The sequence below is a fragment of the Cupressus sempervirens genome, chromosome 6 (assembly GCF_028749045.1).
Source record: "Cupressus sempervirens isolate cs-2001-9-10 chromosome 6, ASM2874904v1, whole genome shotgun sequence".
Classification (NCBI taxonomy): domain Eukaryota; kingdom Viridiplantae; phylum Streptophyta; class Pinopsida; order Cupressales; family Cupressaceae; genus Cupressus; species Cupressus sempervirens.
In genome coordinates this window covers 532,405,161-532,431,282 of record NC_143123.1, presented here as the reverse complement: position 1 = coordinate 532,431,282, position 26,122 = coordinate 532,405,161, and the positions used below count along the sequence as shown (strand labels likewise).

At 37.1% G+C, this 26,122-nt stretch overlaps 1 protein-coding gene across 4 annotated transcripts in view; it reads right to left on the bottom strand.

Annotated features, from left to right (window-relative positions):
- Window positions 1-25,630, bottom strand: part of LOC149553358 (uncharacterized) — a 41,538-nt gene extending 15,908 nt beyond the window's left edge. The window contains exons 1-4 of one of the 4 annotated variants that reach the window (XM_089788819.1): window positions 24,991-25,629; window positions 24,472-24,659; window positions 22,220-22,589; window positions 6,035-6,341 (exon numbers count right to left, since the gene is read on the bottom strand). In XM_089788819.1, coding sequence (XP_089644945.1) covers window positions 6,035-6,341; window positions 22,220-22,492 — 580 coding nt within the window. In that variant the 5' untranslated portion in view covers window positions 22,493-22,589; window positions 24,472-24,659; window positions 24,991-25,629. The other 3 variants (XM_089788823.1, XM_089788821.1, XM_089788820.1) reach the window with 3 other exon arrangements.
- Window positions 25,631-26,122: the final 492 nt, after the last annotated feature.

Below are 26,122 nucleotides of genomic sequence, written 5' to 3'. Positions count from 1 at the left end.
GGGTGATAGTTTGTAACTTTCTCTTGTAGATTACTATAATGTAGGTGCCTATGTGGATTAGCATATTGTAATTCTGAATTTTGTAATTCCGTATTTGCAGCAATAATAAGAAGCCCATATTTTGTTCTCGCATATTGCTATTATTTCTTTATTTTTGTTATGTGTTTAAGGTATTAAGGGGAGCACCCTTCATCTAGATTCATTGTTAAATGCATGGCGAATTACTTGCATTATTTTGGAGTGTTGCACGGTTTCCTATTTTCTCACTTAGAATAGTACTTGCTTATGTTAAGTAGAATTTTCTTAAGTAGATGAATGAAAAATATTTTGTTGATTCTTGGGTTCATACCTTTTGGTTGCCGATTGCAATTTAAAATGCAAGGTTTGTCTGAACTTATTGCAAGCACTTAACTTGGAATAAAAATGTTCATTTGAATTGCAATAGAATTGGGTATTTTAATGTTAACAATATGTAAGTCATCTATGTACCCTTAGAAGATTGCACCTTCTCTTGTGTAGTTGTTTAAGGGCAAGGCAAGAATTGGTTTAGTTTCACCACATCATTAATAATCTCTTGCATTGGTCTAGTCAAAAGTAAAGTAGCTTAGCTCCTTAAATCTAGGCATTTGATACTTGTAGGTGGTAGTTACATTAGGGTTTTGTTGGCATAATCTTGGTTGTAGATCTCAAATCAATCTAGGTTGTTCATTGTACTTGAAGCTTTAGGGGGATTTGTAGAAATTATTGCTAAAATGCTATCAAAGTAATTTTAGATTCATTGTCGAATGCATGGTGAATTACTTGCATTATTTTGGAGTGTTACTATTTTCTCACTCGATATGGGTCTTTCTTATGTTAATAGGACATGCTTATGTTAAGTAGAAGTTGCTTAAGTAGATGAATTGGAAATATTTTGTTGATTCATAGTGAAATCTCAAGTTCATACCTTTTGGTACTTGTCGATCACAAGTAACAATGCAAGGTTATTCTGAACTTATTACAAGCAACTAGTTTCAATTGGAAATGTTCATTTGAATTGCAAAAGAATTGGGTATTTGAATGTTAACAATGTGACAATCATCTATGTACCCTTAGATTGCACCTTCTCTTGTGTAGTTTTTTAAGGTAGCAAGCAAAGAATTGGTTTAGTTTCACCACATATCATTAATAGTCTCTTGCATTGGTAGAGATGGAAGTAAAGTAGCTTAGCTTCTTAAATCTAATCCTTTTGTACTTTGTTTTATTAGAAGTAGTTGAAGAGCTCAAATTGCCAAATCATTTGCATTGAAAAGTTGATGTCCATGAAAAAATAGTGCAAGTCCCCACATGGTTACCATCAAATCATTTCATAAAACTAAGCAATACCTAGTGTATGTTGAGGATGCGACACCCCCCCCCCAAAAAAAAAAAAAAAAAAATCTTGAGCATTCCTAGAACGAGGCACCTCGGATGTAGGGATAGCTCTATGGTGCTCCCATCAGTGCCACTAGAATTTCTGCCTACTGCTAGAAGTGTAGGGACATTCCCGTCTTCTCGGAATTAAGGGGGATGCCAAAACTTCCCTCGAGCATTCTGGTACACCCAAGCATCCCCTGTCATGACAAGATAAGAAAGCATGTTTAAAAAAACACATTTTAAACTAATTCTTTGGTCGTATTCGAAGCCTATGGGTATGTGGGTCCCATCTATTGTCTTCTATTCCTTCAAAAGGACTCCAAGCTTCATTTGTATTCAGATTTTCATTTGTATTTGTTTTCTAGAACAAGAAGAGTGAAGAGCTAAGAAAAGGGTGACTGGGGTAGTGAAAAGAGTGATTGCAAGTAAAAGAGAAGTGACAAGAAGCAAGAAGAAAAGGAAAATTCCACCTTGTGGAAGAGGTTTTTCAAGCAAAAGGTAGATTTTTAACTAATCTTTTATTTTATATTCTGATTTTCAAATCAATGTTCATTTTTCTTTCATTTCTTGTTGTTTCAATTTCTTATAATTATTTCATTTCTAAATTCTTGTTTCATTTTCTCAATCAATTTAGGTGATTAGATTTTGTTTTACAATATAAAATTTCAATTTGTTAAAATATAGAGTTTTATATTTTTAATTTTAAAGTAGGGTATAGGCTGAAACTATGTTTTTATTGATTTTTTTTTCATTTTGTCAAATGCAGTATTAAAATGAGGTCCCACAGTCATGAAATGAGTGAGAATGAGATGGAAACTCATTTTCCACAGTACAAGCCAATCAAAATATGAATCTGAGCAGGATGATAAGCCCAATGAGGGGGATAAGCATGGGTCAACTTCGGAAGGGGAAAGTAGTTCCAAAACTAGTGCACCAACTACTATTGTTGCCCCTCCACACTTTTGGCAGAGCGGCCTACATGTTCTTATGATCCCAAATCTCCTCTCAGACAATTTGCAACAAGAATGACAACTCCAACGCCATCAGGTGGTGGCACAAGGAAATGCAAATGCAACATTGTGGTACATAAAGGTTTGGGAGCATCAATAGAGTTAATGCACACTTCCTCTTTTGGCTAAGAAAAGGTGTGGGAGCATGTAGATTTTTTAAGGAGGCTAACAACCTACATTACATAATTGAGTTCAACAAGCTATGGGGTGTTCCGGATGACTTGGGAACTTCAACACCTACTACCTTGTTTGATAAGCAACATAATCAAACTATTTAGCAGATGTAGTAGCAGAAAATGCAGGGGAAACCGCATATTTCTACACCTAGATAACACTAGAGAGTAACAACATTGTCAAGGTCAGTCTCGGGATCTTCATCTACTTATAGTGCTATGGTTGAATCACATGGTAGGGGGAAATGCAAGATGCAAACTAAAAGTAACCCTAGAGCTGATTTGTGGAATTTAGAGAGCAAATAGATGATTCCATTGGCAAGTACTTTCTTGCCAATGACATCCCATTTCATGTAGCTCGATCTCCTTATTATAATTTATAAGGAAATGATGTCAACGATAGTGAAGGGGGGAGGACCATCATTTGTGCCACCAAGTGAGCACAAATTAAGGACCACAATCTTGGATAACCAATATGCCAAGATTAATTCATTGATAGAGACGACAATGACATGTTGGGAGGAATTTAGATGCAACATAATTATGGATGGGTGGATAGGTGGATGGAAACAAGGCACCATCCCTGCACATCAATATCATAGTTACATGATTAGATGGCCCATTTTTTCTCAACGTTGTTGATTGTTCAAAGCATTGAAAAGATGCTGGTTTTTCGTTTGAAATCCATCGGACAACAATTGAGGAGATTGGGCCACAAAATGTGGTCCAAGTAGTGACAAATGCAACACGAGTGCAAAGCTGCAAGGAAGTTTATTGAGGCAGCATATGTGCATATTTGTTGGACTCCATGTTGTGTGCATGCCATGAACAATGCACTTAGGGACATGGAAAAAGATTGAGTAAATTACAGGAGCAATTAATGATGCCAAAGATGTGTAAATGTATATTTGCAACCACTACACTTCACACGCACTCTTTAGGAGCTTTGCGAAGGAGTTCTTGAAACTAGTTGGGACTAGATTTGCATCCTATTTTATTTTTTTGGAGAGAATTCTTGAATTGCAAGAGCCACTACAACTCATGGTTATGGAAAATGAGTGGAATTAGTGGGATGGGTCTAGGACATAGAAGTGGAGGAGAGTGAAGAAGATAGTGAAGAGTGTCGCATTTTGGAGTGATGCAAAATACATAGTCTCTATCATCAATCTACTTTTCCAGGTCATTAGATATGGGGATGGGGATGCACATAAACTTGGAGAGGTGTATGAGTATTGATTCTATGCTTGGCCAGATGAATGCAGTTGTGCGAGAGGACCCCACTTTAGCATTCTGCAATGACCACATTTGGCCTATTATTTAGCGCAGATGGGACAATCTAAACACTCCCTTGCACATGGCCAGTTAATGCATTGAATTTGAAGTGGTACATGCCTATGCCTAGTGGAGGTACACCGATTCAAGGTGATGAAATGAAGAAAGGGTTCCTTAAGTGCACCGATAGAATTATTGATGTTGAAATTGGTGGAAAGGTTCACATTGAGTGGATGAGATTTGCTTCTTTTAGGAGTTAAAAGGTTGCGACAAAAGTAGACATAAGAACTATGGCAGACGACGATCCAATTTTGTGGTGGACTTGGCATGGACCAAATCAATATCATGCTACACTAGCCATTCATTTTTTGTCTCAGGTTTCTTGTTCTTCAACTTCTGAGAGGAACTAATCTTCTTATAACTTCATCCACTCTCTTAAGAGGAACGAACTTACCTCTAAGAGAGCAAAGAAGCTAGTGGCTGTACATAATGCCTTCCAGGACACGTGTACAAGGAGAGCCCAAAAACACAATGTGATGTAGAGGCAGAGGGATCATCACAGATTGATGAGGATGAGGATGCTTTAGATGTAGGGCTCCTTTGGCAGATCTTGACATTGGAGAGTCCAATAGTTCTAGTGATGAGGAGTTTGCCAACCTCTTGTGCAATAATTTGAGGCCTCCACATTTTGTCATTTTGATTTTTTACTTGTTTTGATATCTTTCTACTCATTGTGATCATCTTTATGATTAAATACTTGTGATACCATATTATATAATAGAGATCTTCCATTTTTTGATTCGACAATTTAAATTTTCATCATTATGTAGCATTGAGTATTCTAATTTCTAATTAGTAATTCAACATTGAAAATTTGAATGTTCAATGTTCAATGTTCAAGTATTTAGTAATTTACTATTTTACATCTTTATGTCTGATACATCTTTTCGTATCTTGCATTTTAAGTACCATATGTACACTCTCCCCCGCCGCGCCCCTGTCCCACCCCACCCCGCTGTTGGACCTCTGCCATCCCAGAACTGAGGCCCCTTTGTCCCCCCATTCCGACGTACGCCTATCTTTGATGACAGTGGAACTATGGTTATACCCAATATAAAGTCGCTGGACCTTAGTGTAAATCTTGGGGTTTCCATATTTAATCCTACAACTCCCCTATGGTTTAGCAAGTGAGGTTTCCTTGTTCAAGAGAGGATAGAACAAAGCTCACACCAGTGGTATATAGGATATCAAATTCTAGAACAAGAAATCAAGATCTAGCTACAATCAAATGGAGGCACTTGTTACAGCATATTTGTTTATATTTATGGTAAAAAATAATCACAACAAAAACTCGATTTTGGAGAAGTCTAATCCTCCACTCCTCTTCAAGTTTCAAATTGAGATCATATTATCCAGTTTTTTCGGTTCTACTTTCTAAGTCAAAAAATTATACATCATAAACTAGAATAAGGAAGCCTAGAGCATGAACATTTGAAGTGTTTATATTCAAGGTAAATAATAAACACAACAAAAACTTGATTTTGGATAAGTCTGATCCTCCATTCTTCAAGTTCCAAATTCAGATCATATTGTGCAGTTTTTTCGGCTCTACTTCCTAAATCAAAAAATTATACATCACAAACTAGAATGAGGAAGCCTAGAGCACGAACATTTCAAGTAAATCCTATTTAATGTTGGTCTGTGAGATGGACAGATAAAGTTTCTAGGAATACAACTCTTCAACATAAATCAACAAATCTTAAAGATTGGGGTTATGAAAAAACATATATTATCCAAAGCAAACAAAACCTAAGCAGAGCACATTGATAACTAGGAAGCAGAATTGGAATACACTTTCAATGGTAAAGAGAACATGTAAAATGCTAATTTCAGTACCAACAGTAGATCTGTTGAGACATGGCAGGCAAATAAAATGATGTGTAGATGGAAAGACTTCACCATAAACTTACTTGTTGGACTAGCGTATGTAGGAAACATCAAAGGAGCACCATAAAATCTAATATATTATAAGAAGAGAAGAATGTTTCCCTGTCCCTAATTGAGCAGATTGTAACTTTAAAACTGGTAATTAACAGTGCTCACAATGAAATCTGAAATTTACAGTTATTTCTGAAATTTTCAAAACTAAGACTGTAACTTGAATCTGGAAGAGGAGAAAATTGCCTGGCATATTGTTTAGCGCAACAGATGTCTTTGATAGTTTGTGAGCCTGCTTCTTCCACAAAGAGAGTTCCATTTCTTTTGCAAGAAGTTTTTCTTCTGCACTTTTCAGTTTAACCTTGAGCTCTTCTATCTGCTCTTTTTGTCTACTCTCCAAAAGTTCATGCAGGCGCCTCTCCAATTCAATTGGTGAAACAGCATAATTTGGGAAAGGATTCTGTCTGTCAACATTGTCACCTTTCTTGCCAGGAACGACACTAACATTTAAATCCCCATGCACAATATTTATTGTAGCATCTTCATCAATCATCTGTTTCAAGATATGAAATGACCCATTGTATGAGAACATGCATGTCAGAGTATTAAATATGTAATAGATTTCCAATAAAAAATCTAATTCAACTCTGATTTCTTATTTGTGAAACAGAAACTATTCAAAGACTGCAGTTTCTTTCTCTGGTTTGTATTTATACACAAGCATACGTCAAATGAAATGTCTCCTATTGTATTAGAATATGCATGTCAGAAGATTCAAATTGGTAACAGGATTCCAAAATGAAAATTTCTACTTTTACCATATCTTCTAAATTTTGAAAATAAAAATTGTTTAAAGAGTGCAGTTTCTTTCTTTGGTTGGTATTTCACTTGAATACAGGAGTACATACATATGTGTGGAATGATATAGTAATGTTCCTTGGTTTGAAGACAACGCAATTCCACTATTAACTTGCACCACTCATTTGCTAGAGTGGATCCTATTGCCAAACTTAATTTGTCAGAAACCAAAGATACATGATTCGTTCCAGTTATACTGAAGTTCAAGTTCTCACCGTATTCAATTAAATACTCACCTTAACCAAAAGGAGGTGCAATGGTGAAGCCAGTAGAAAAACATTTATATGTTAATAGGTAAAGGTACAATTTGACTTGTAGACAGAGAATGATTTTATTTTGTAGATTAATAATAATGAGAAACATATGTCCATAGGTACTATTTGAAAAATCCTTGTATAATTTTTTATGATCATTTGAAGGAAGGTTATGTAATAACTTCAATTTTGTTTGGAACAGAAAGCTAACGATACGTTTTGATCCGATTTGTGTATTTATTTATATATTTGATGAACTTTCTGTTGATAGATGCAAGAAATAATTTCTCAGAATTACTCATCTCCTTTTAATTTATATGCTTGAACACTATGTCAGATACAAACAGTATCTTGTAACAAATATTACTATGATCATTAAGGTCACTGATGGAGTTGACAACACTTTGAAACTGTATATTATATGTATTGTAGTGTTCAATCTACCGCTTGGTCTTCATACTTATAATAGTGGAAGAGTGGAGGCATGTCCATGGAGGGACATGGCTCCACATCTCTTCAACAATCATAACCCCTGATTAATCACATAGTCGATTCTCAAGAACAGTCACAGCATATGAATAGTAATCGGTCATTAATATATATGTTTGATAATATGATTGGTGTTGAATCAATATATATATATATATATATATATATATATATATATATATGATTTTCCTGAATTATAACTTCATATTAAATTTCTCAGCATTTCATAAGTATTTATATTAAAATTTCTCAATTTAAATATATTTATATATATGTACTTATGCATATATATAGTAAAGAACCATTTTCAAGCATATCTATATATACTCATGTATCTAAAATGATTTAAGTAGTAATCAGTCACATTTGATTTTATCTGTAACAAGCTACTTTTCCATTCCTATTTAATTGATTTAATTTAACAAAATATTTTATTTCAGAGTCACATGAAGGACAGTTATAACAACCACCTTACAAACATTAACATCGATTTATATATTCAAATGAAATGAGCAACAGATATAACAGATATACTGAATCCTAATCTATTGAAGAGAATAACTGATTTAACCATATTAACCATCTACAACATAAATCAACTGAAAATGTGAAGACATAAAAGTAAGGTATCCAATAAAGAGGTTATCATTCATGTAGATCATATATGTGTATTGTGCAAGTCTTGGCATCTGGTGGTGAGGAGAAGCATTGCCAAGGGCTTAACTTCCCAACCGCCAACCTTTAAAGTATCCCACACAATCTCAGCTGAGAAATGCCCTGTAGAAGTTGAGAAATCCAACTTCACAGACCCTCAAAAACACCTGCATGCAAATATCCTACAATGAAGAGAAGCCAGAAAATGGAAAAAAAAGAGCTTAGAAGTTCTCAGAAAAGTGAGAGCAAAAAATGTATTCTAAGTTATGAAAACAAAATACAACAGTTCAACCTTTTAAGGTGAACGAAACCCTAAAGGAAAGAAAGCTAGGTTTGCACAATATAATTAATATAAAATATTAATTATATGCACCTAAGAGAGCTAAAGCACCTAGAGTAATAAATAATTTACTCTAACACCCCCCCTTAAGCGAAGCTTAGGAGGAAGCTAACCTAGCAAAGCTATGAAAGCAGAAAAAATTAGGTCTCGGCAACAAGGCCTGATCAAGTACCCAATACAAGGAAATCTCTGTGAACCGGAGACAAAGGAGAAAACCCAATGGGAAAAACCCCTCTCCAAAAAGAGATAGAACAAACATGCTGAAAAAAAATAACAAAAATTTTATGGCTCAAGAGACTCTCTCAAAACCATAAACAACCCCCCCATGAGAGAGAGATGAGACAGCAAAGCCCCCCCAGAATGATGAAGTCCCTGTAGAAATGAACGAACCAAGTGAACTCCAATGCGGAAGAAACAAGGGCATAGGACAAGGAAACCATTGAATGATAGGAAGGCCTAATTAATGCTCAAAAGAGTAGACATGAGGATCCTAGAAAGGAATCCCCAATGCAGGTGTGTTGAGACTGTCATGACAGAGGAGATGACCGTCCTCTATAGAATCCGCAATAAGTGTTCCGAAAGGCTCAATGAGTGGAGCTGGAGGGTCTGGTAGAGCTGAAGAAGAAAAGACTTCAACGGAATGAGGTGTGGTGAACTCAGGAACAATAAAAAGGTTCACGTGTCCTGACTGCACCACATGATGCTCTCGCGAAAGAGAAGAAGAATGCTCCGATAATGGAGATGGTGGACCAAAGAGCGAGAAGGTGTAGAGACAGGTGGTATGATCAACTGTCCCTGTAGCAATAAGGCCTCTTGTTGCACTATCCCGAATATAGACTGAATCTGCAGTGAACTCAACTGACTTCCCTGATCCATTGTGTGTAATCTAATACATCGAGAGAAGGTTGGCAGAGAGAGATGGAACATACAATACATCATTGAATGTGCCATCCTGAATGCGAACGGAACCTTTCCTGCAAACAGTTAGAGCAGTGTTATTCCCCATGAGAATATGAGGAATCGGAGAAGGCTCAATAGAGGAGAAGACCCCTTGAGAAGATGCCATATGGTGAGACGCACCTGAGTCTAGTATCCAAGGGACCTGGGAAGGGAAGGCAATGGAAGCCCGTAATTCATGACCCTGTCTAAAATCCGGTGAAGATGTCGAAGAGGTGGAAGAAGACTGAAAAGCAGACCCCTGTGAGGTAGAAGAGGATGGGGATGAAATAGAGCTCTTTTGAAGAAGGGCTTGCAAATCTGCAATCTATTTCTCATAGCCATCAAATCTCTTCTGAAAACAATGTGCCTCATCATGAGCTCCTTTTTGACAATAGGAACAAGAAGGAGTCTCAGTCTTCTTTTTCTCCTTCTTCTTAGAAGAAGAGGATGGACCAGTAGAGTGCTGAGAAGAGGAATCAAATATCTGCTTCGGCTTCTGCTCCTGTGTATCCTTGGCAAGTAATGCCTGTGATGGTGAACCTGTAAGTGAATCCATCTGAGTGAGCTTGGATTGCTCACGAGTTAACCTATCACAGAAAATCTCAAAAGAGGGCATCTGATGTCTGTTACCCAAGGCATCCATAGTGGAGAAAGTAGAAGAAAAGATTTGATACTGTCCTCGCAACTTTGAGAGTATCAAAAAAATACACTCATCATCTGTTTTGTTTCTACCACATCCCTGCAAAACTGTGCGCAGAGATTTGAACTTCATCAAGAAGTCCTCAATGGGGGGAAAGCTGTCAGGTGTCAAAGATGTCAACTCTGCATCAAGTTGAAGTGCTCGGAACTCATTCACTTGACCAAACAAAGTCTGAAATTTAAGCCAATAAGCCCGTGGAGTGGTCAAACCATCTAGGTGAAATAACAGACTGTCTGAAATGTTGAGTGCAATCAGTCCCATGGCTTCATCCATTTTGTTTCTGTGCTGAAGAACCTCATAAGGGCGCGTAAGAGCTGGCTGGTTCGCATCGAGGCAGGACCATAAGCCTCGACATGAGAAGCCTGGTCATCTGTGTCTTCCAGGTGTGATAGTTGTGCGACGTGAGCCGAATCACAGAAGGATCCGACATTGAGAGAAAGAAAAGACGGAAGTAGAAGGGTCTGATTCTGAAGCAAATTACAGAATAGAAAATGCGCGCCCCCACAACGAATAAAAATATCTCCCAAAATCAAAGCAACAACTATGGAAAAACACAGAAACTAAGAAAAAAACCTGGAATATGGATGTAGAGAGGAGTAAAACAAAAGCCTCTAATTCAATGCCAAATTTGGGAGCTCAAATGAACTCGGAATCACACGAAACCAGCATCATTGTCTCCGTCTCTAAGTCAGCTTTCTGGCACTTCTTTCGGATCGCAAAAATACGTCCGTATGCTCAAGTTATGAGCAAAAAACCAACTGCTGCTCCAAAAAATAAGCTCTCTGGAAAATTACAGACACGGGCTTAAAATTGATGCCCGTATGGCCATCTCCAGGAAGTCGTTGGGAAAAAAATCCGTTTGCCTAAAAATGATGTCACCCACTGGAAAGGTGATGTCAGCATGCGCTAAGAAAAGATGCCAGCAAGTGACGTCAGCGACTGTTTTGTGATGTCAGATGTCGGGATGCTGATGTCAGCATTCGTCGGCGGGGTAGATGCGGCAGTGCCGCCAGAGGAGGTAGCGCCCGGGAGGAGAACCCGGTGGCGCCCTCCGACGGAGGCGCTCTTGGGGCGGCCGGGCCGGAGCGCAGGCCCGGTGGTGCAGCTGGCGGCGATGGGCGGTTGGCGGGGCGGTGGTGGCCATAGAGTGGAGCTCAGGCAGCGCGCTGGTGGCACATTTGTAAAATGCCAATTTTTATATATTTTTTGAAAAACGTGTCTGTACGGCCTCCGTAGGGGCTAAAAAATTTTCCCAGACGCCCTGAGGCCAAAAACAAGTTTTTTATGTATTTTGACTGCAAACGGCCTTCCGGATCCAATGGCGGCATCCGTTTGAGCCCAAAGTGCCCCGAAAATTCGCCTTTCACCCTTTTGAAGAAAAAAACTCCGAAGAAACTGGGGTTTCTAACTGCAAATCGTGATTTCAAGAATCTTCAGACGAGGAAGCAACAGGCCCGCTCTGATACCATGTAGAAGTTGAAAAATCCAATTTCACAGACCCTCAAGAACACCTGCATGCAAATATCCTGCAATGAAGAGAAGCCGAAAAACGGAAAAAATAGAGCTTAGAAGTTCTCAGAAAAGTGAGAGCAAAAAATGTATTCTAAGTTATGAAAACAAAATACAATAGTTCAACCTTTTAAGGTGAACGAAACCCAAAAGGAAAGAAAGCTAGGTTTGCACAATATAATTAATATAAAATATTAGTTATATGCACCTAAGAGAGCTAAAGCACCTAGAGTAATAAATAATTTACTCTAACATGCCCTCCCTACCTTGGGATTAAGCTTGAGACATCACTTTCTTGCCACTGAGCATCCTGGTGTTAAGAGTGTCGGCTAGGCAACCAACTAGGCTATGGATACCTTCCATCAACCTATCTACCAACTGCTAGCAACCTTGACCTCTAGTGGACGAGTGGAGGCATGTCCATGGAGGGATATGCTATGGATACCTTCCATCAACCTATCTACCAATTGCTAGCAACCCTGACCTCTAGTGGACGAGTGGAGGCATGTCCATGGAGGGATATACTATAGATAGCTTCCATTAACCTATCTACCAACTGCTAGCAAACTTGAACTCTAGTGGACAAGCGGAGGCATGTCCATAGAGGGACATGTCTCCACATGGACATGGCTCCACATCTCTTCAACAATCATAACCCCTGATTAATCACATAGTTGATTCTCAACAACAGTCACAACATATGAATAGTGGTAATATGATTAGCATTGAATCGATTTAAAATCATTTATAATATATATATACAATTTCCTGAATTTAATTTCATATTAAATTCCTCAACATTTCATTAGTATTTATATTAAAATTTCTTAATTTAAATACATTTATATATATGTACTTATGTATATATATAATAAAGAACCATTCTCAAGCATTTCTATATATACTCGTGTATTTAAAATGATTTAAGTAGTAACCAGTCACATTTGATTTTATTTGTAACAAGTGTAGTCCATAATAAAGTATTATTGTATTTAGTACTTGTTAAGTTTGAGTGGGTTGGGTAGTTAGGAAGTGAGGGAATGTGTCAGTTGGTTTACCCAACCAACCAACCCTTTTATAAGGACTTTGAAATATTGTTGATGTACTCATGATGTTTTGGTATGAACAAAGTGAATCATTCCCTCGCCAACTTGGTACTGTGGTAATGAGGTACATTCAATGTTGTTTCTTTGTATACATGTCCTAATTATTTTGTGAATTTAAGTAGCATTTTCATTCTACATTTTGGTGTTGTTGCCAAGGAATGAACTCGGGTCACCTGTGTGATAGGTGGGAATACTTTTCCATTCCTATTTAATTTAACAAAATATTTCATTTTAGAATCACATTAAGGATAGTTATAACGACTACCTTACAAACATTAACATCTATTTGTATATTCAAATGAAATGAACAATAGATATAACGGATTAACTGAATCCTAATCTATTGAAAAGAATAACTGATTTAACTATATTAACCATCTACAACATACATCAATTGGAAATGCGAAGACATAAAAGTAAGGTACCTGATAAAGAAGTTATCATGCATGTAGATCATATTCTTGTATTGTGTAAGTCTTGGCATCTAGTAGTGAGGAGAAGCATTGCCAAGGGCTTAACCTCCCAACCGCTGATCTTTAAGTATCCCCACACAATCTCAATTGAGAAAGACCCTCCCTACCTTAGAATTAGGCTTGGGACCCCACTGTCTTGCCATTGAGCATCCTGGTGTTAGTGTCAGCTAGGCAACAAGCTAGGCTATGGATACCTTCCATCAACCTTCTACCAATTGCTAGCAACCCTGACCTCTAGTGATCACAACAACAAGCATGCTGCTTGCCTACCTTGGCCAAGGATTTGCGTGGGCAATATGTACTCGATCACCCATCACTCGACTTGAAAAACAAGACATATACTTTGGACTACCATAAGCTGACCTAGTTCGTTAGATTGCTTATTTTTATTATTTGTTTATTAGTTACTAATTTCTTTCTCTTATCATGCAGTACGTAACCTGTTGTTTGTTGACCATCAACCTACACCCTTCATCTCGACCTTGTTGGTCATCCTTGATGAATCTTGGAGTGGCTGTCTAAAGATTGTATAATCACATCCAAATACATTCTACACCAACCTGGGCTTTTGGCTTAACATTAATACAAAAGATTCGTGATGCTTTATAATTGTCTTTCTTGACTATTCCTAAGATTGTTGTCTCTTATTTCAGAGTCATATAGAGGATGCCCCTATAGAAGCATTGCACTGGTTGTATCTCTTTCCAAGTTGAACAAAGTCCTAATAAGAAAACTAATTTTGGGTGTAACAGTTTCTTCAAACTCTTATGCACGTTGCACAGCCAGACATGAGTAAATCAAAGTAACGAGAATCAAAATTAGAAAGGCCGAATCGAATTGTGAATCAACCATGAATCGGAATCGAATCGGCCACGAATTGGCAAACTTAAAAAACCCTTGAAATTTAGTAACTTATTTCATAAACCCTTTATCGCTGATTTGACTCACCGAATCAAAAAAAATCCTTTGGCTTGAACAAGTGAGGAGAAGAATGTGCAGACAACAGGAGATAATGTATGCAAGAGGAGAGAAGTTCAGTGTAAGGGAGAGCATCTGAAGATGTTAGATAGAAGTGGAAACAATTTGTTTCTATTGTTGATTGTTCCTAAACAAGTTTGTGCACATTGAACATAGAAGTGTATTAGGTGTTGCCATCTATGCCAAAGGAGAAGATTGTTGGCGTAACAAATAGAGTTGAAAGTGTGATGATTGGTGATGTTAGTAATGTCATATATGATGTCACTAATGTCATGATACAAATTTGATTGCATGATAATCAATTATTGTGTTGTCATTGATGTCAACTATTGACCTAGTGTTCCTAGTATATTGTTGAGCATAATTATGATGAGCAAAGTGTTGCAGTAAGGTTTAGTGGGTGTGATGGCTAAGAGAGCATTAGGGATGCCTCTTGAAGTGCATATGGCAATCGTTGATGCCAAAGCAAAGATTAAGATGATCAATGAACTAATAGTGCAATTACTAGAACAATTAGTGACAAACGATAAGTGATTTTTCAAATCTATATTGAATAAAGTGGAGCGATCGTAGGATGATATGACGTCAGTGAAGCAGCTGAAGCTGATGTAGTTATGATAGCAACTCATTATCATCACAAGTAAAGTAGTTCCAGGATGGAAAGGCGACTTGCATAGCAGTTATAGGTTTGTTGAATAGGTTAAAGAAGAATGAGTTCTTGAGTAACAATCAATTAGCTGATGATTGCTAACTGGTGTTATGGTTGTTGTGAATCTAGATGAGTCAATACTGATCTAGTGATGTGGATGAGCATTTGGACGTGATGGTTTGGCATCACATTGTTCGAGGACTGTATATGGAGAAGACTCCAGAGGAAGCAAAAGTTTGATCAAAATGTATTTGACCTATTCGCACCACAGTTCATGAATCCGTCGGTATGGTCTTGAAATTGAGTTTCCTAATTTAAAAATTGTCTTGTGGTGTGATAGATGTGAGCGGGATGTTTGAATTTCATATCAGTAGCATGTTTAGGGTTTAATTAAGGGAATAGACTTAGAAGTCTAGTATATATTGCAGAAGGATGAACAATTTGTGTTGTCAATCGCGGTTGAGCAAGTGCGGTGAAGAAGTGCAAAGTGTAGTCTAGTTAGGAAGATGTTAACTATGTTGAGAACTGAGTTTGAGCATTAGTGGATCTCACTAGGCAAAGGTAGTGTTGTTATAGAAATCATTCTTTCTGTTGTTCCCTAACAATTACAACAGTCAAAATCCCTTAACCAGGTGGATCCTAATAGGTCCTTTGTTGTAAATCCTTTAGCAAGGTGGCACTTTAATTAGTGTTCAAAGTCCTTTAACAAGGCTACCCCTAATAGAGTAAAGCTCCTAACAGGGCTAGAGGTAAATCCACTAACATGGTGGCACCTAACAGTGTCTTTGTAACTCCTATTAGGGTTAAGCTCCTAACAGGGCGTATCTCAGAAGAGTACACAATTTGTGGGTATTAATCCTCATCGTGGTTTTCATCCAAGTTGGGTTTCTGTGATACCAAAATCTCTATGTCAAATATGTGGATGTTTTCATGTGTTGATATTAAGTTGTTTACCAGTTAAAGGTTTAAAAGTTGATTACTGATTCACCCCCCATCCCCTCCCCCTCCCCTTTTAGTAATCTGATCCCTTAGGACTAACAGGATCAACACTTGATTCAACTTTGAGCCAAAGGAGACAAACAACAGCTAAACACAAAGTTTTTTCAATTAATGCAATAACCTTATTGATTTAGTTTGATTGATTGATATTAGTTATTTTGATGCAACTAGGACTAGGTAAAAGAGATGAACTTGTGATAGAGAGCTACAAGTTTGATAAAGAAATATAGAATATAGATCTGGATAGTAGATTTAGAAAGGGACCTGTCATTGAAATTTGGGCTCAAAATGGTAGGACTATTTGTCAAGTGCCATCATCCTAGTAGACCCAAAAATTGTATCCATCATGGACTTCGAACCGAAACGTCACTTTGATGTGTCCTTATAAAAATCTCCAAAAAAGTGCTAGACTAGGTCACTAACCACAAGACTATGTTTGAAAGTTGGAAGCATCTCAGTCCTTATTTCCAAATCAGAATCTTCTTGTCTCACTCCACCTTCTCTAGATTTGCAACATATTACCTTTGAATCTGCAAACTTGCACACAAGAGGGAGAAAAATGGTGCTTGATGTCGTCTAAGGACTTGCCTTAGTCATGCCATGGGAGGATTCAACCTTCCCTATAACAATTATGTTCGAAATAATCCTCAAATCTGAAGCAAAGACTGCTGAATCATAATGATGCACCTTCTCCATTGAATTCTCCTTGAAGCTTTCACGAAAGGTAAATGCTAGGAGGGGGTCTCTTGTACATCTTCACTCGTGAAAGAAACACAAGAAATCAACCATGGATGCCTTTGTCAATGCTAACACATATTAAAAATGGGGTCTTTTGGCTGGACACTGTCACTTAGCACCATAGTCTAGGGGAATTATAGCATAGGTGTGCTAGTCTAGTCCTGAAGGACTGGATTAGAGGCCGGGGGAAACAAAATAGCACAATGCAAATAATGTTAGGCTTTGGGATGAGCAAGAGCAATCGAATTAGGGGGCATGGAGTCATGAGCACTGAAGTGGGGGCTAGGAGAGCATGTAAAATTGGAAATGTATGAGGATGCAGTTTACAACACTACCGCAGTACACAACTTTCCTGTTTGTTAGTTGTAACCCAAAGCTTGAAACTCAGTTTTGAATATTCCAAATCTTTTATCGATTGTATTTGTATGCCACTCTGTGCTACATCCCTTATCATGATTCAGTTTGTTTGAGTCTATTACTTTCCTCTGAATTGTAGATGTTCAATTAGAATTTTATTGACTTTTTACTGTGTCTTGCATGCCTATTGAAAATTTCTGAGGCAGATGTTTATAATTTGGAAATCAACTTGGTCTTTCATCTACTCAGCTGCAATGTAATAGTCGTAAAAAATGCTTACATAAGATATGATGATGCTAGACGTAGGAAGGAGTTTTAAAGGATAGAAGCAGACTTCAGTCCATAAAGTACTTGTAGACTTAGACATGGTGGAGGATTTTTCTTTTTTAGTTCTCAACCATTGGCAATTTCAACCTTTTGTGCAAAACACATGAACTGAATTTTAAAACATTGAAAAAAAAAATTTAAATAATGATCCAACTCTAGCAATAGAAAATCTAGCATCTAAAAATTTCTATAAATTGAAACATGTATGATTTATTGAAAGTCCCAAGCTTAAAATGTTTCTTACACATAATCACCGTGCAATTGTTTTGTACCAATCATGATTTCTGTGAAATCGAACACCAAAAACTAACAAAATTGGGCTGAAAACGTCACACAAATGACAATTAAAAGCACCCACCAGAGGGAAAATAGATTTTTATACAAATTTATTGCCCAAGTCATATTGGGAATTACCCAGCCTGGGACATACAAAATGGCAGTTCTTTTGTAATTTTTCTCCTCTCCCCTGCTCTATTCTCTGGGCTTCTTACTCTAAAATGCCTGTGAAGTGCAATTACACACTAAAAGTACTTATTTTGATATAGTTGTTTCTTCTATTTAAATAGACAGACTATAACCATCACTACACATAAAGTAAAACTTCAGTGGAGATGGCTTTTCCATTTTGAACTGAATGCGCAACATTTTGTAAACCACTAATTGGACAATTTTAGGCGCTTTGACTTGTCAGTGTCAAAAAACAAATGTTCTAAAAATAAAATACAACAAAATACGATCTGTCCACTTGCAGATTCCCAAAAATACATTCATTGAAAATTTGAAACAATGGCAAGTGATTTCCTCTAGATTCAGCACAATCATTCAAGCTATCAATGACACCAATAAGAAAAATGTGAAGAGTTTGCAGGAAAATATTAAGGAACCCTACTAAAGTAGAAATATATCCGTCTAAATACAGATAACCAAAAATACATTTATTGAAACCATTGCAAGTGGCTTACCTCAAGATTCTGCACAACTGTGCCATGCAGTCAATGATGCCAATAAGAAAAAATCAGCAGAGTTTGCAGGAAATATGATTCAGAACCCTACCAAAGAAGAATTTTCTTTTAAATGAGAACCAAACTCTCCTTCAATCTATTTATAAGGGAATGGTACATCTAATAATTTTGGGATTCTAGAGCTGCTTGATAATTGAGCCGGATATAAGATATTTGCAGCCTTTAAAACGAAAAATATTAGTTGGGAGTTAAAATTTGATATGACTTAATTTGGATATCTAGTTTGACACAGAGATCTGATTTACTCTTATTTGTTTGCCGACTGGAAACCAGTGCAGTTTACTGGCAACTGGGCACAGTAAATTGGCAACTCAATGCAGTTAGATGACGTGAAACTTGTTTCCCATGAAAAGCAAACACATAATATAGCGTATAAGCTAATAAGAATTGGATGTGGTATGTCAAACAAATTAGTCTGGATCAAAGGCTATAAATGATATGAAATTAAATCACATTAATGATTAAACATATGCAACTAAAGGAATTCAAGTGCCAAGGTGAAGAATTGGTATAAGTTTTTAATTACAAGCATAATTCATAAGTTATAACAAAGGTCATCAATCTAGATGATAACGCTTCAGGCAAGGGTGTATCTGATGCCAAAATTGTCTAGACAGTAAGTTGCTGCCAGTATAACCTGAGACAAGAGTTCAGAATTGTTGCTTTGCTGGTATCATCGAGAACTTCAACAACAGTAAGTCCAGAAGATCATGCACACAAGAAGCAGTTACCTCAGGTCCATCTCAACAAGCTTACTCTATCCTTAATAAAGGACATCATAATTTTGACTTTTGTTTCAGACCATTCAATATTACGCTCACACTTCATGACAACATATGCCTGAAAGTTTAAAACATGTCAAGATTATTATCATCTATGAACCTTATATCCAAAGAATGCGATCCATTAAGCAAACTGCCAGAAATTTCAATTCAAAAAGACTAACATGGCAGGTAAGTTACAATAAAAAGCCGAGAGGAGGACAAGAGCATATTGAAAGAGGAGGGGCACAAAGAGCCTTCTTGTCGCTTTATTCTGAGAAGAATCAGAAACAATTAACAGAAGTAGAGAATGGAATCATAGAACTATCAGTTACTAGAAAATGTGAACATTATTTCACAATCAGTTTACTAAGATGAATATAAATATAGTCCTCTGGATTAATTCTATAGAATGTAATTGCCAATAGAACAGATTTGCCCAGATAGTCCAGTCAAATGAAATAATAGGTTTTAAGATTTAACAAAACATGCAAGCACTTGGAGAAGCCAAAAAACCCAAGATGGCAGTTACACGGGTCAGGCTAAAGCTAGTGAGATACGTATTTGTATTTGATCAAATGTCAAATGCACTCTTACAATACTTTAAAATATTCATTGACGATAAATAGACCTGATATTAGATGAACTCTTCGTTACAATATATAACTGAAGTAAAAGCTATTAAAATTCAAATCTAAACATCAGGTAGTTTGCATTATTACTTTAAGTAGTCTTAATATCAATTATTTTAAAGTGGAAGAAAACAACAGATGATTGAACAAAATGGAACCATACAGCTCCCCTCTCTAAGCCATTTAAAAACTCTAACTCAAGCACAGGTTGTCGCACGTAAAATTCATATTATTTCAACTGTATTGGAAGAAAATCAATGGCTGGGGTAACTCAGCTATCATAACTCATGGAGCATGAAATCAATGATGTGTAATGTGAGGTGCCTTAAATGCAGATCTTCCCACTCCCATCAGTTTCCTTATGCTTAGATAATTTTGGAATTTTGGTTGCAAGTGTCATTTATGGCTGCTTTAGTGGCCATTTAGGTGATTTAAAAAAAAATATTTTTCAGTTTTGTTTATTAGGGGTCATTGGAATGAAGTAATGAGAGTTCTAAGGTCGTTTTAAAACCAGTTTTCTGTTCATGTTTTCACTGAGGATTGGCCATGAAGAGGTTGAGAACACATGTAGTTTGGCCCAGAGTATAGAGAAATTTCTTTTGGTTGGAAACTTAGCTCCCTTTGGCTTTTTTTGACCATGAAGTTTCCTATTGTTTGTTGCTTTATGGTTCTGTTAGTTGCTGCCTTGTAATCAATGACATCCACTTCAGAACAAGAAGGAAACATCATTGTTTGTTATAAGCATCTAAAGATACTGGGAGGGAGTAGAGAATATGTGGGATAGCCTTGATTTTGGAAAGAGTGCCTAGTTCAGAGGAGAGTTGTAGTTATGGCTGTGGATGCAAAGGTGGACTTTTTTTTATGAGGTGAAACAGAGGACAACCAACTTTGAATAAAAAATCAAACAAATGAAGAGACGAAAGCAAACAAAAGATAAGTATAGGATGTTCCAAAGTTGACTTTGAGTTGGAGGAATTATGGTGGTGGATGTTGGAGCAATGTGAGGCAAACAATAATGGGAAATCAAATAAAAGGAAACCTGAAGAAAAAGCATTCAAGGTCTGTGAGAATGTGAAATGATTGGTGAGAATAAATATATTCCTTGTGAATATGAGCTATTTTTCAGACAAGAAAGCCATAGAAGTCTAGGATTGACTAGGGGACGGAGCTGCTAGAACAAAGAAAGGTTAAAGCCATTAAGGAGTTGGAAAAATTACTGGGGGATGGAAGCCCCTCAAATGTGGATTTGCAAAGAGTTTGAGAGAGAGAAGATAGATTAATGGAATGAAAATGAAGAGCGTGTTGGATGAAGATGTTGAGTTGTGTTCACTGTTACCCCAAATAAAGGGGAAAATATCAATGATATGTGGAAGGAGAAAAGATTTAGAAGACTGAAATAAAGGATACAGCCATAGTCAGTCGCAGCCATAGTCAGTGACAAATTAAATTACCCGGCCACTTCAAACCCAACTACGGATCCACCTATAACTTTGAAACTCACCCCAACAGATTGGATAAGAAGGAGACACCAAGAGGGTTCCTAGATGTTGCAGTTGTGGAAGCAGTTCATGTAAGAGATGAAGCAATAGAGGAGGAGATTTCTCCGGGGTCCATATTTGATAAAGTGATTGATTTTAGAAAACTTTGTAAAGAAGCAGCAAGACGATGTCTTGAAAATTCCATGGCCATAACTGATGAAAGACAGAGGACCATCTCTTCCTTGGAGAGGAAACAAAAATGATTAAGGTTTGTTTACTATAGCTTATTGTCTAGCTCTACTATTGTTGCAGGTATAAAGGAGTTGAGAACAACGGAGGATGGCACGAAAGAAGAGTTGCCTTGTGAGCAACAAAATACTTATAGATATCATACAAAGCTAGGAAAGAAAGGCATCCTTATAAAAACGGATAAAGTTGAAGAAACTGATGGCGGAAGAGTGGCACAAGTTTCTTTCTAAAAGATAAGATAAACAGTGAGGAAAGTCAAAACAGTTTTCAATGGAGGAGGACAATTGAAGGTGTGTAAGTTTAAGCCCCAAAAAACTTTGGAAAATAGAAAAACAATAAATTAGCAGAGAAGGACAATTTGTGGTCCAACAACAGGCTGAAAGAAGACAAAACGATTAAGTGAAAGATTATAGAAGTGCCTGACAAGGTAGAAAGGCAGGGCATGCTAGCTAGGCTTTTTCCCCCTTCAATGTGCATGACTCCACTTCCATCCGTTTCCTTGTGCTTACATATTTTTGGAATTTTAGTGGTCATTTAGGTGCTTTTCTTCCCTCTTTTTTCAGTTTTGTTTATTAGAGGGGTGACTTGCTGGGATTAACAAGAGTCTCAGGGGTTTCTTTTGGAGAGCTGTTTTCTATTCTTGTTTCCAGTGGGGATTCTCCAGGAAGAGCTTAAGACAGAACATGTAATTTAGCCCGAGTAATGGAGACATTTTTTTTTCTGTTTTGTATTTGGTTCCCTTTATAGTCTCTGTTAGAACTTTTCTACTGTTTCTTCTTTTCAAGTTATGTTATTTTGCATCTGCTACAGATCAAAGAAAAAATCTGCATCAATGTGTCATCTAAATTTCCTGCAGCAGGCTCTGCTTTGATAGATCCATCAGACTAACTCTACAGAAAAATTTAGGACATTTATTTACCTCACTATCTGAAATCACTGTGTCAGAAGAACTTTCAGCAAATAAGTTGTATTGCATACGCTCCAACTCTGCTTCAAGCTCTGCTTCTAGCTCAGTCAAACCAGACTGCTGTGATGCAGAATCCATCAACGTGACAGATTGTGAAGCTCCATCACTTTCTTCCCCGAAAGATTGTCCTATTAAGTCTCTGGAGAACTGCTTGGACTCCGAACCCATTCTATACTTGTAAAATATAATTTTTGTAAAGCTCCTTGCCTTGGATCCTATTTTCATTTCTCTACTCAATATTCAAATTGCTTGAGCATTTCTCTAACCTTCTAAGATCCATGCTTGCCTGAAGTATTAAGCTCCTTCACAATTTCTGATAGATCTGTAAAACAAGAAATGTTTGAAAGACGTGGGCGAAAAAGTTCAGTACAAATAGAATACAATAAAATACAGATGGAAAAGTTGGAGAAAGTTCTTGTGATTAGGCTATTCTACGATAATTGAAAAGCTAATTTTTCTTACAAAATTTCCAGACAAAATTTCTACAACGTTGAATATCAGCAACAGGATTCCTTATTAAATTAATCACCGCAAGATAGTTTTCCTTCATATACAAACTCATGAGATTGCTTCAATGCACTAAATCTTTTGACAAATTCATTCAGTGATTACTTTTTGTTGCTGATTTTAGACCTACAAGAATATGTTGTAATAAACCAACACAAGATACTGCATAATTGGTTTAAATAACATGCAATATTGCTCAGAGATTAAAAAAATTATTACATACCACTGTCACTTTGTCTACCCCTGTAAGGTAGATGCTTTTAGGGATTTTAAAAATATTTCATTAGTGAAAATAAACAAAAAGAAAGGTCATTCTCCAGGATGTGGCCTAAATGGTTCAAGTACAAACCACAATTGCCTAAATAAATTCATTGAGAACTATGTGCACATGTGGTTGAGAGGTTGTAAATGATATTTATTTCATTGAAGTCCATCCTTATTCATCTTCAATGTTTGGAGTAGATCAGCTCTGTTGCAATAAAAGGCTTTATGTATTTTAGCAGATGGACAAAAATGGCTTCTTAACCTTATAAATTGAGTTGAAGAAATGGAGCCTTAGGGTTATGCTCTAGTGCACATCTCAGAAGTCCAAGATAAGATTGCTGAAAGCCATAGAGGAGGTAGAAATGGAAATTACTATTATTTAACTACAAGCTTATTCATCCTCAATAATTGGAGAGCAGAATTGCTATGATGCAATATACTATATAAACCTTGACGTAATTTAGCAGCCTATGGGAAATGGCCTCTTAATCTAATTGATTATGTTGGGAGAAGTGTGGGTCCTGAACATCATGCTCTATTGCACTATCCCGGAATAAACCAAGATAGATTGCCAAAAGCCATAGGGAGGTAGTAATAAATTTTTGTATTATTTGAGTTCAAACATAGTCATCTCAACTATTGCAGCCTAGGATGCAACATAAGGCTTGATTTATTAGTTGCCTGTGAGAAATGATCTCTTAAAACTATTGATTGAGTCGGGAGATATGTGGGACTTGGGTGTTACGCACTCTTGAACTATCTCAGGGTAAAACAAGAAAACATGCTGAAAGCTATTTGGGAGGTAGTGAAGGAAATCTGTATCATTAGGTCCAAATTTACTCATCCTAAAAATCTCCCGGTGAGGAAGCGTTCTGAAGCAATAGCAGGTTGAGCACTTAGCAGTTTGTGTGAAATGTCCTCTTCATTGAATAGGGCTAAATATGGGGCCTGGATGTTGCGCTCTATTGCTCTATATGTGAAACTTGTTAATCCAAAATTAACGTGGATGGATTACTTGATAGTTGCTGACAAACGTAAACTACGAGCAGGGTGCACTTAGCAGTTTCTGTGAAATTTCCTCTTCATTTGAATAGTGCTAAGTATGGGGCCTGGATGTTGCGCTCTATTGCTCTATATGTGAAACTTGTTAATCCAAAATTAACGTGGATGGATTACTTGATAGTTGCTGTCAGACGTAAACTACAAGCAGGGTGTACTTAAAGCACATGCTAATTTTTGGGATTTTGAGTTGAAGCTCAGGACTCAAATGCAAACCACTGCTTATTAGCTACAACTCTCGTCAGAGAGCCAACAAAGGATATGCACTGTTCACCATTGAAAAGTCATCTTAGTGGCCAAGAGATTGAAGGTGGCTTAATTAGTGTCCTCTTTAGCCCTAAAAAGTAAAAATAGTAGATACCAAGGAGTCTCACCTGGAACGAAAGGTTGTTCACCGACTGTCAATGCATCAAACGATGGGCAACGCCGTCAACTATTGGGTAATAACACCCACCAGCAAATGTAAAGCCGTCATAGGCCTTGTAATTTCCTCCCATGCTAAAGTACTCTCAAGTTTCATTTTAGCTAATGCCAACCTTAACAAAAAAATCCAAACAGGTTTCTGCATATGAATAAAGGTTCGGTTCAAAACACCTTACATCAAGCTACCTTTCAGTGCAAGATGACCCAAGTTTACCTTGAAAACTTCTATTAAATCAGTCAGCATAAGCAGTGAAATTATGAAATGAGGGGAAAGATTTTAATAGCCTCTATGAGACCAAGCAGTCGATGGCACCGAGAGCTGCAGGAAAAATACTTCAGCTATGAACCCACTAGACACAGAGGCCGTCCAATTGACCTCAATCCTTAATGTTGAACCTTCTTCTATAGAACTTGATTAGAAAAAAGATTAAAACCATCAATTTATCTAAATAATGCTACGATCAACTTACAATCAGCAATTGAATATTGCAAGTAGTGCCACTTCGTCAAAAGCATACATTAGAGACTCCGGATGCTTTCATGAATCAATTGATATTCAAGACCAACAGTTTCTGGCCTCATTTATGACCAAATCTATCCTTTCAAAGCAAATCCTCAATATCTTAAAGTCATATAGGCCTTAATTCGCTTGCAAGTTTATCGTATGTGATTTTTGCTTCAAGAATAGAACAAAAACCTATGCTTATCGTCCATTGTGGAACGCTCCTTCACACATAATATCCCAATTCACTTAGCCAAAAGAGTAGCAAAACGAACCTAAAAATAAAGTGGAGGATAATTCTCATATATTTGCGGCAAATTGGCTAATTGACCTTGTCAAACATATGTCTGCAGCAAAATTCAGATATACACGCTGCCGCATTTAAATCTAGAAGTTTCATGATTAGCAGATTTTAAGCTGTATTCCAAATTCTCGTCAGATTCCATCCTTCTGTCGTATACAAAGTTACTTGTATGTTTAGCTTTTGCCACATATGTTCCGGCGCCGAATGACATTCAATTAATGTGAGCTTGTTTAATGTTTTCACAGTCAATTTAGAGCTTTACAGCTACTGTAGAAATGATGGATATTTTGCCCGTTAGTGGTAATGCCTTCGTGTCATGTGGGTATTGCTCAAATTTCAGTTTGTCCGTTGTTTTCATATATTACCCCGGATTTCCCGAGGGTTTTCACGCTCGCTGGGGCCGGGATTTGTCTGCGTGCGTACCTACTTGAAGTCGTGGATTTTGGCAAGGGAAGGAGACAAATTAATAAATAAATGTAATTTTCTAGAAAGAGGTGTGAAGTGGACACATTGGTCGTGTCGTCTGCTCGGACCAGACATGAACACCGTCAAAAAGGACTGAGGACTGAGAAAAGGGTCGCTGGCTGTATCGGCATCAAATTGGATGCCCAACCTTCCCCTCCATGCATCCACATGCACACGGCACTCGCTACACTAAACTTATTTGACCCGATTAAAAGTCGTGCCGCCCTCATCTATGACCCATACTCCATGCTGGAAATGTCACTAAGTAAAATCTGAAATACGATTTAATTAAAAAGCTTGAATTTTTATTTTTTAAAGTAACACAAGTGCT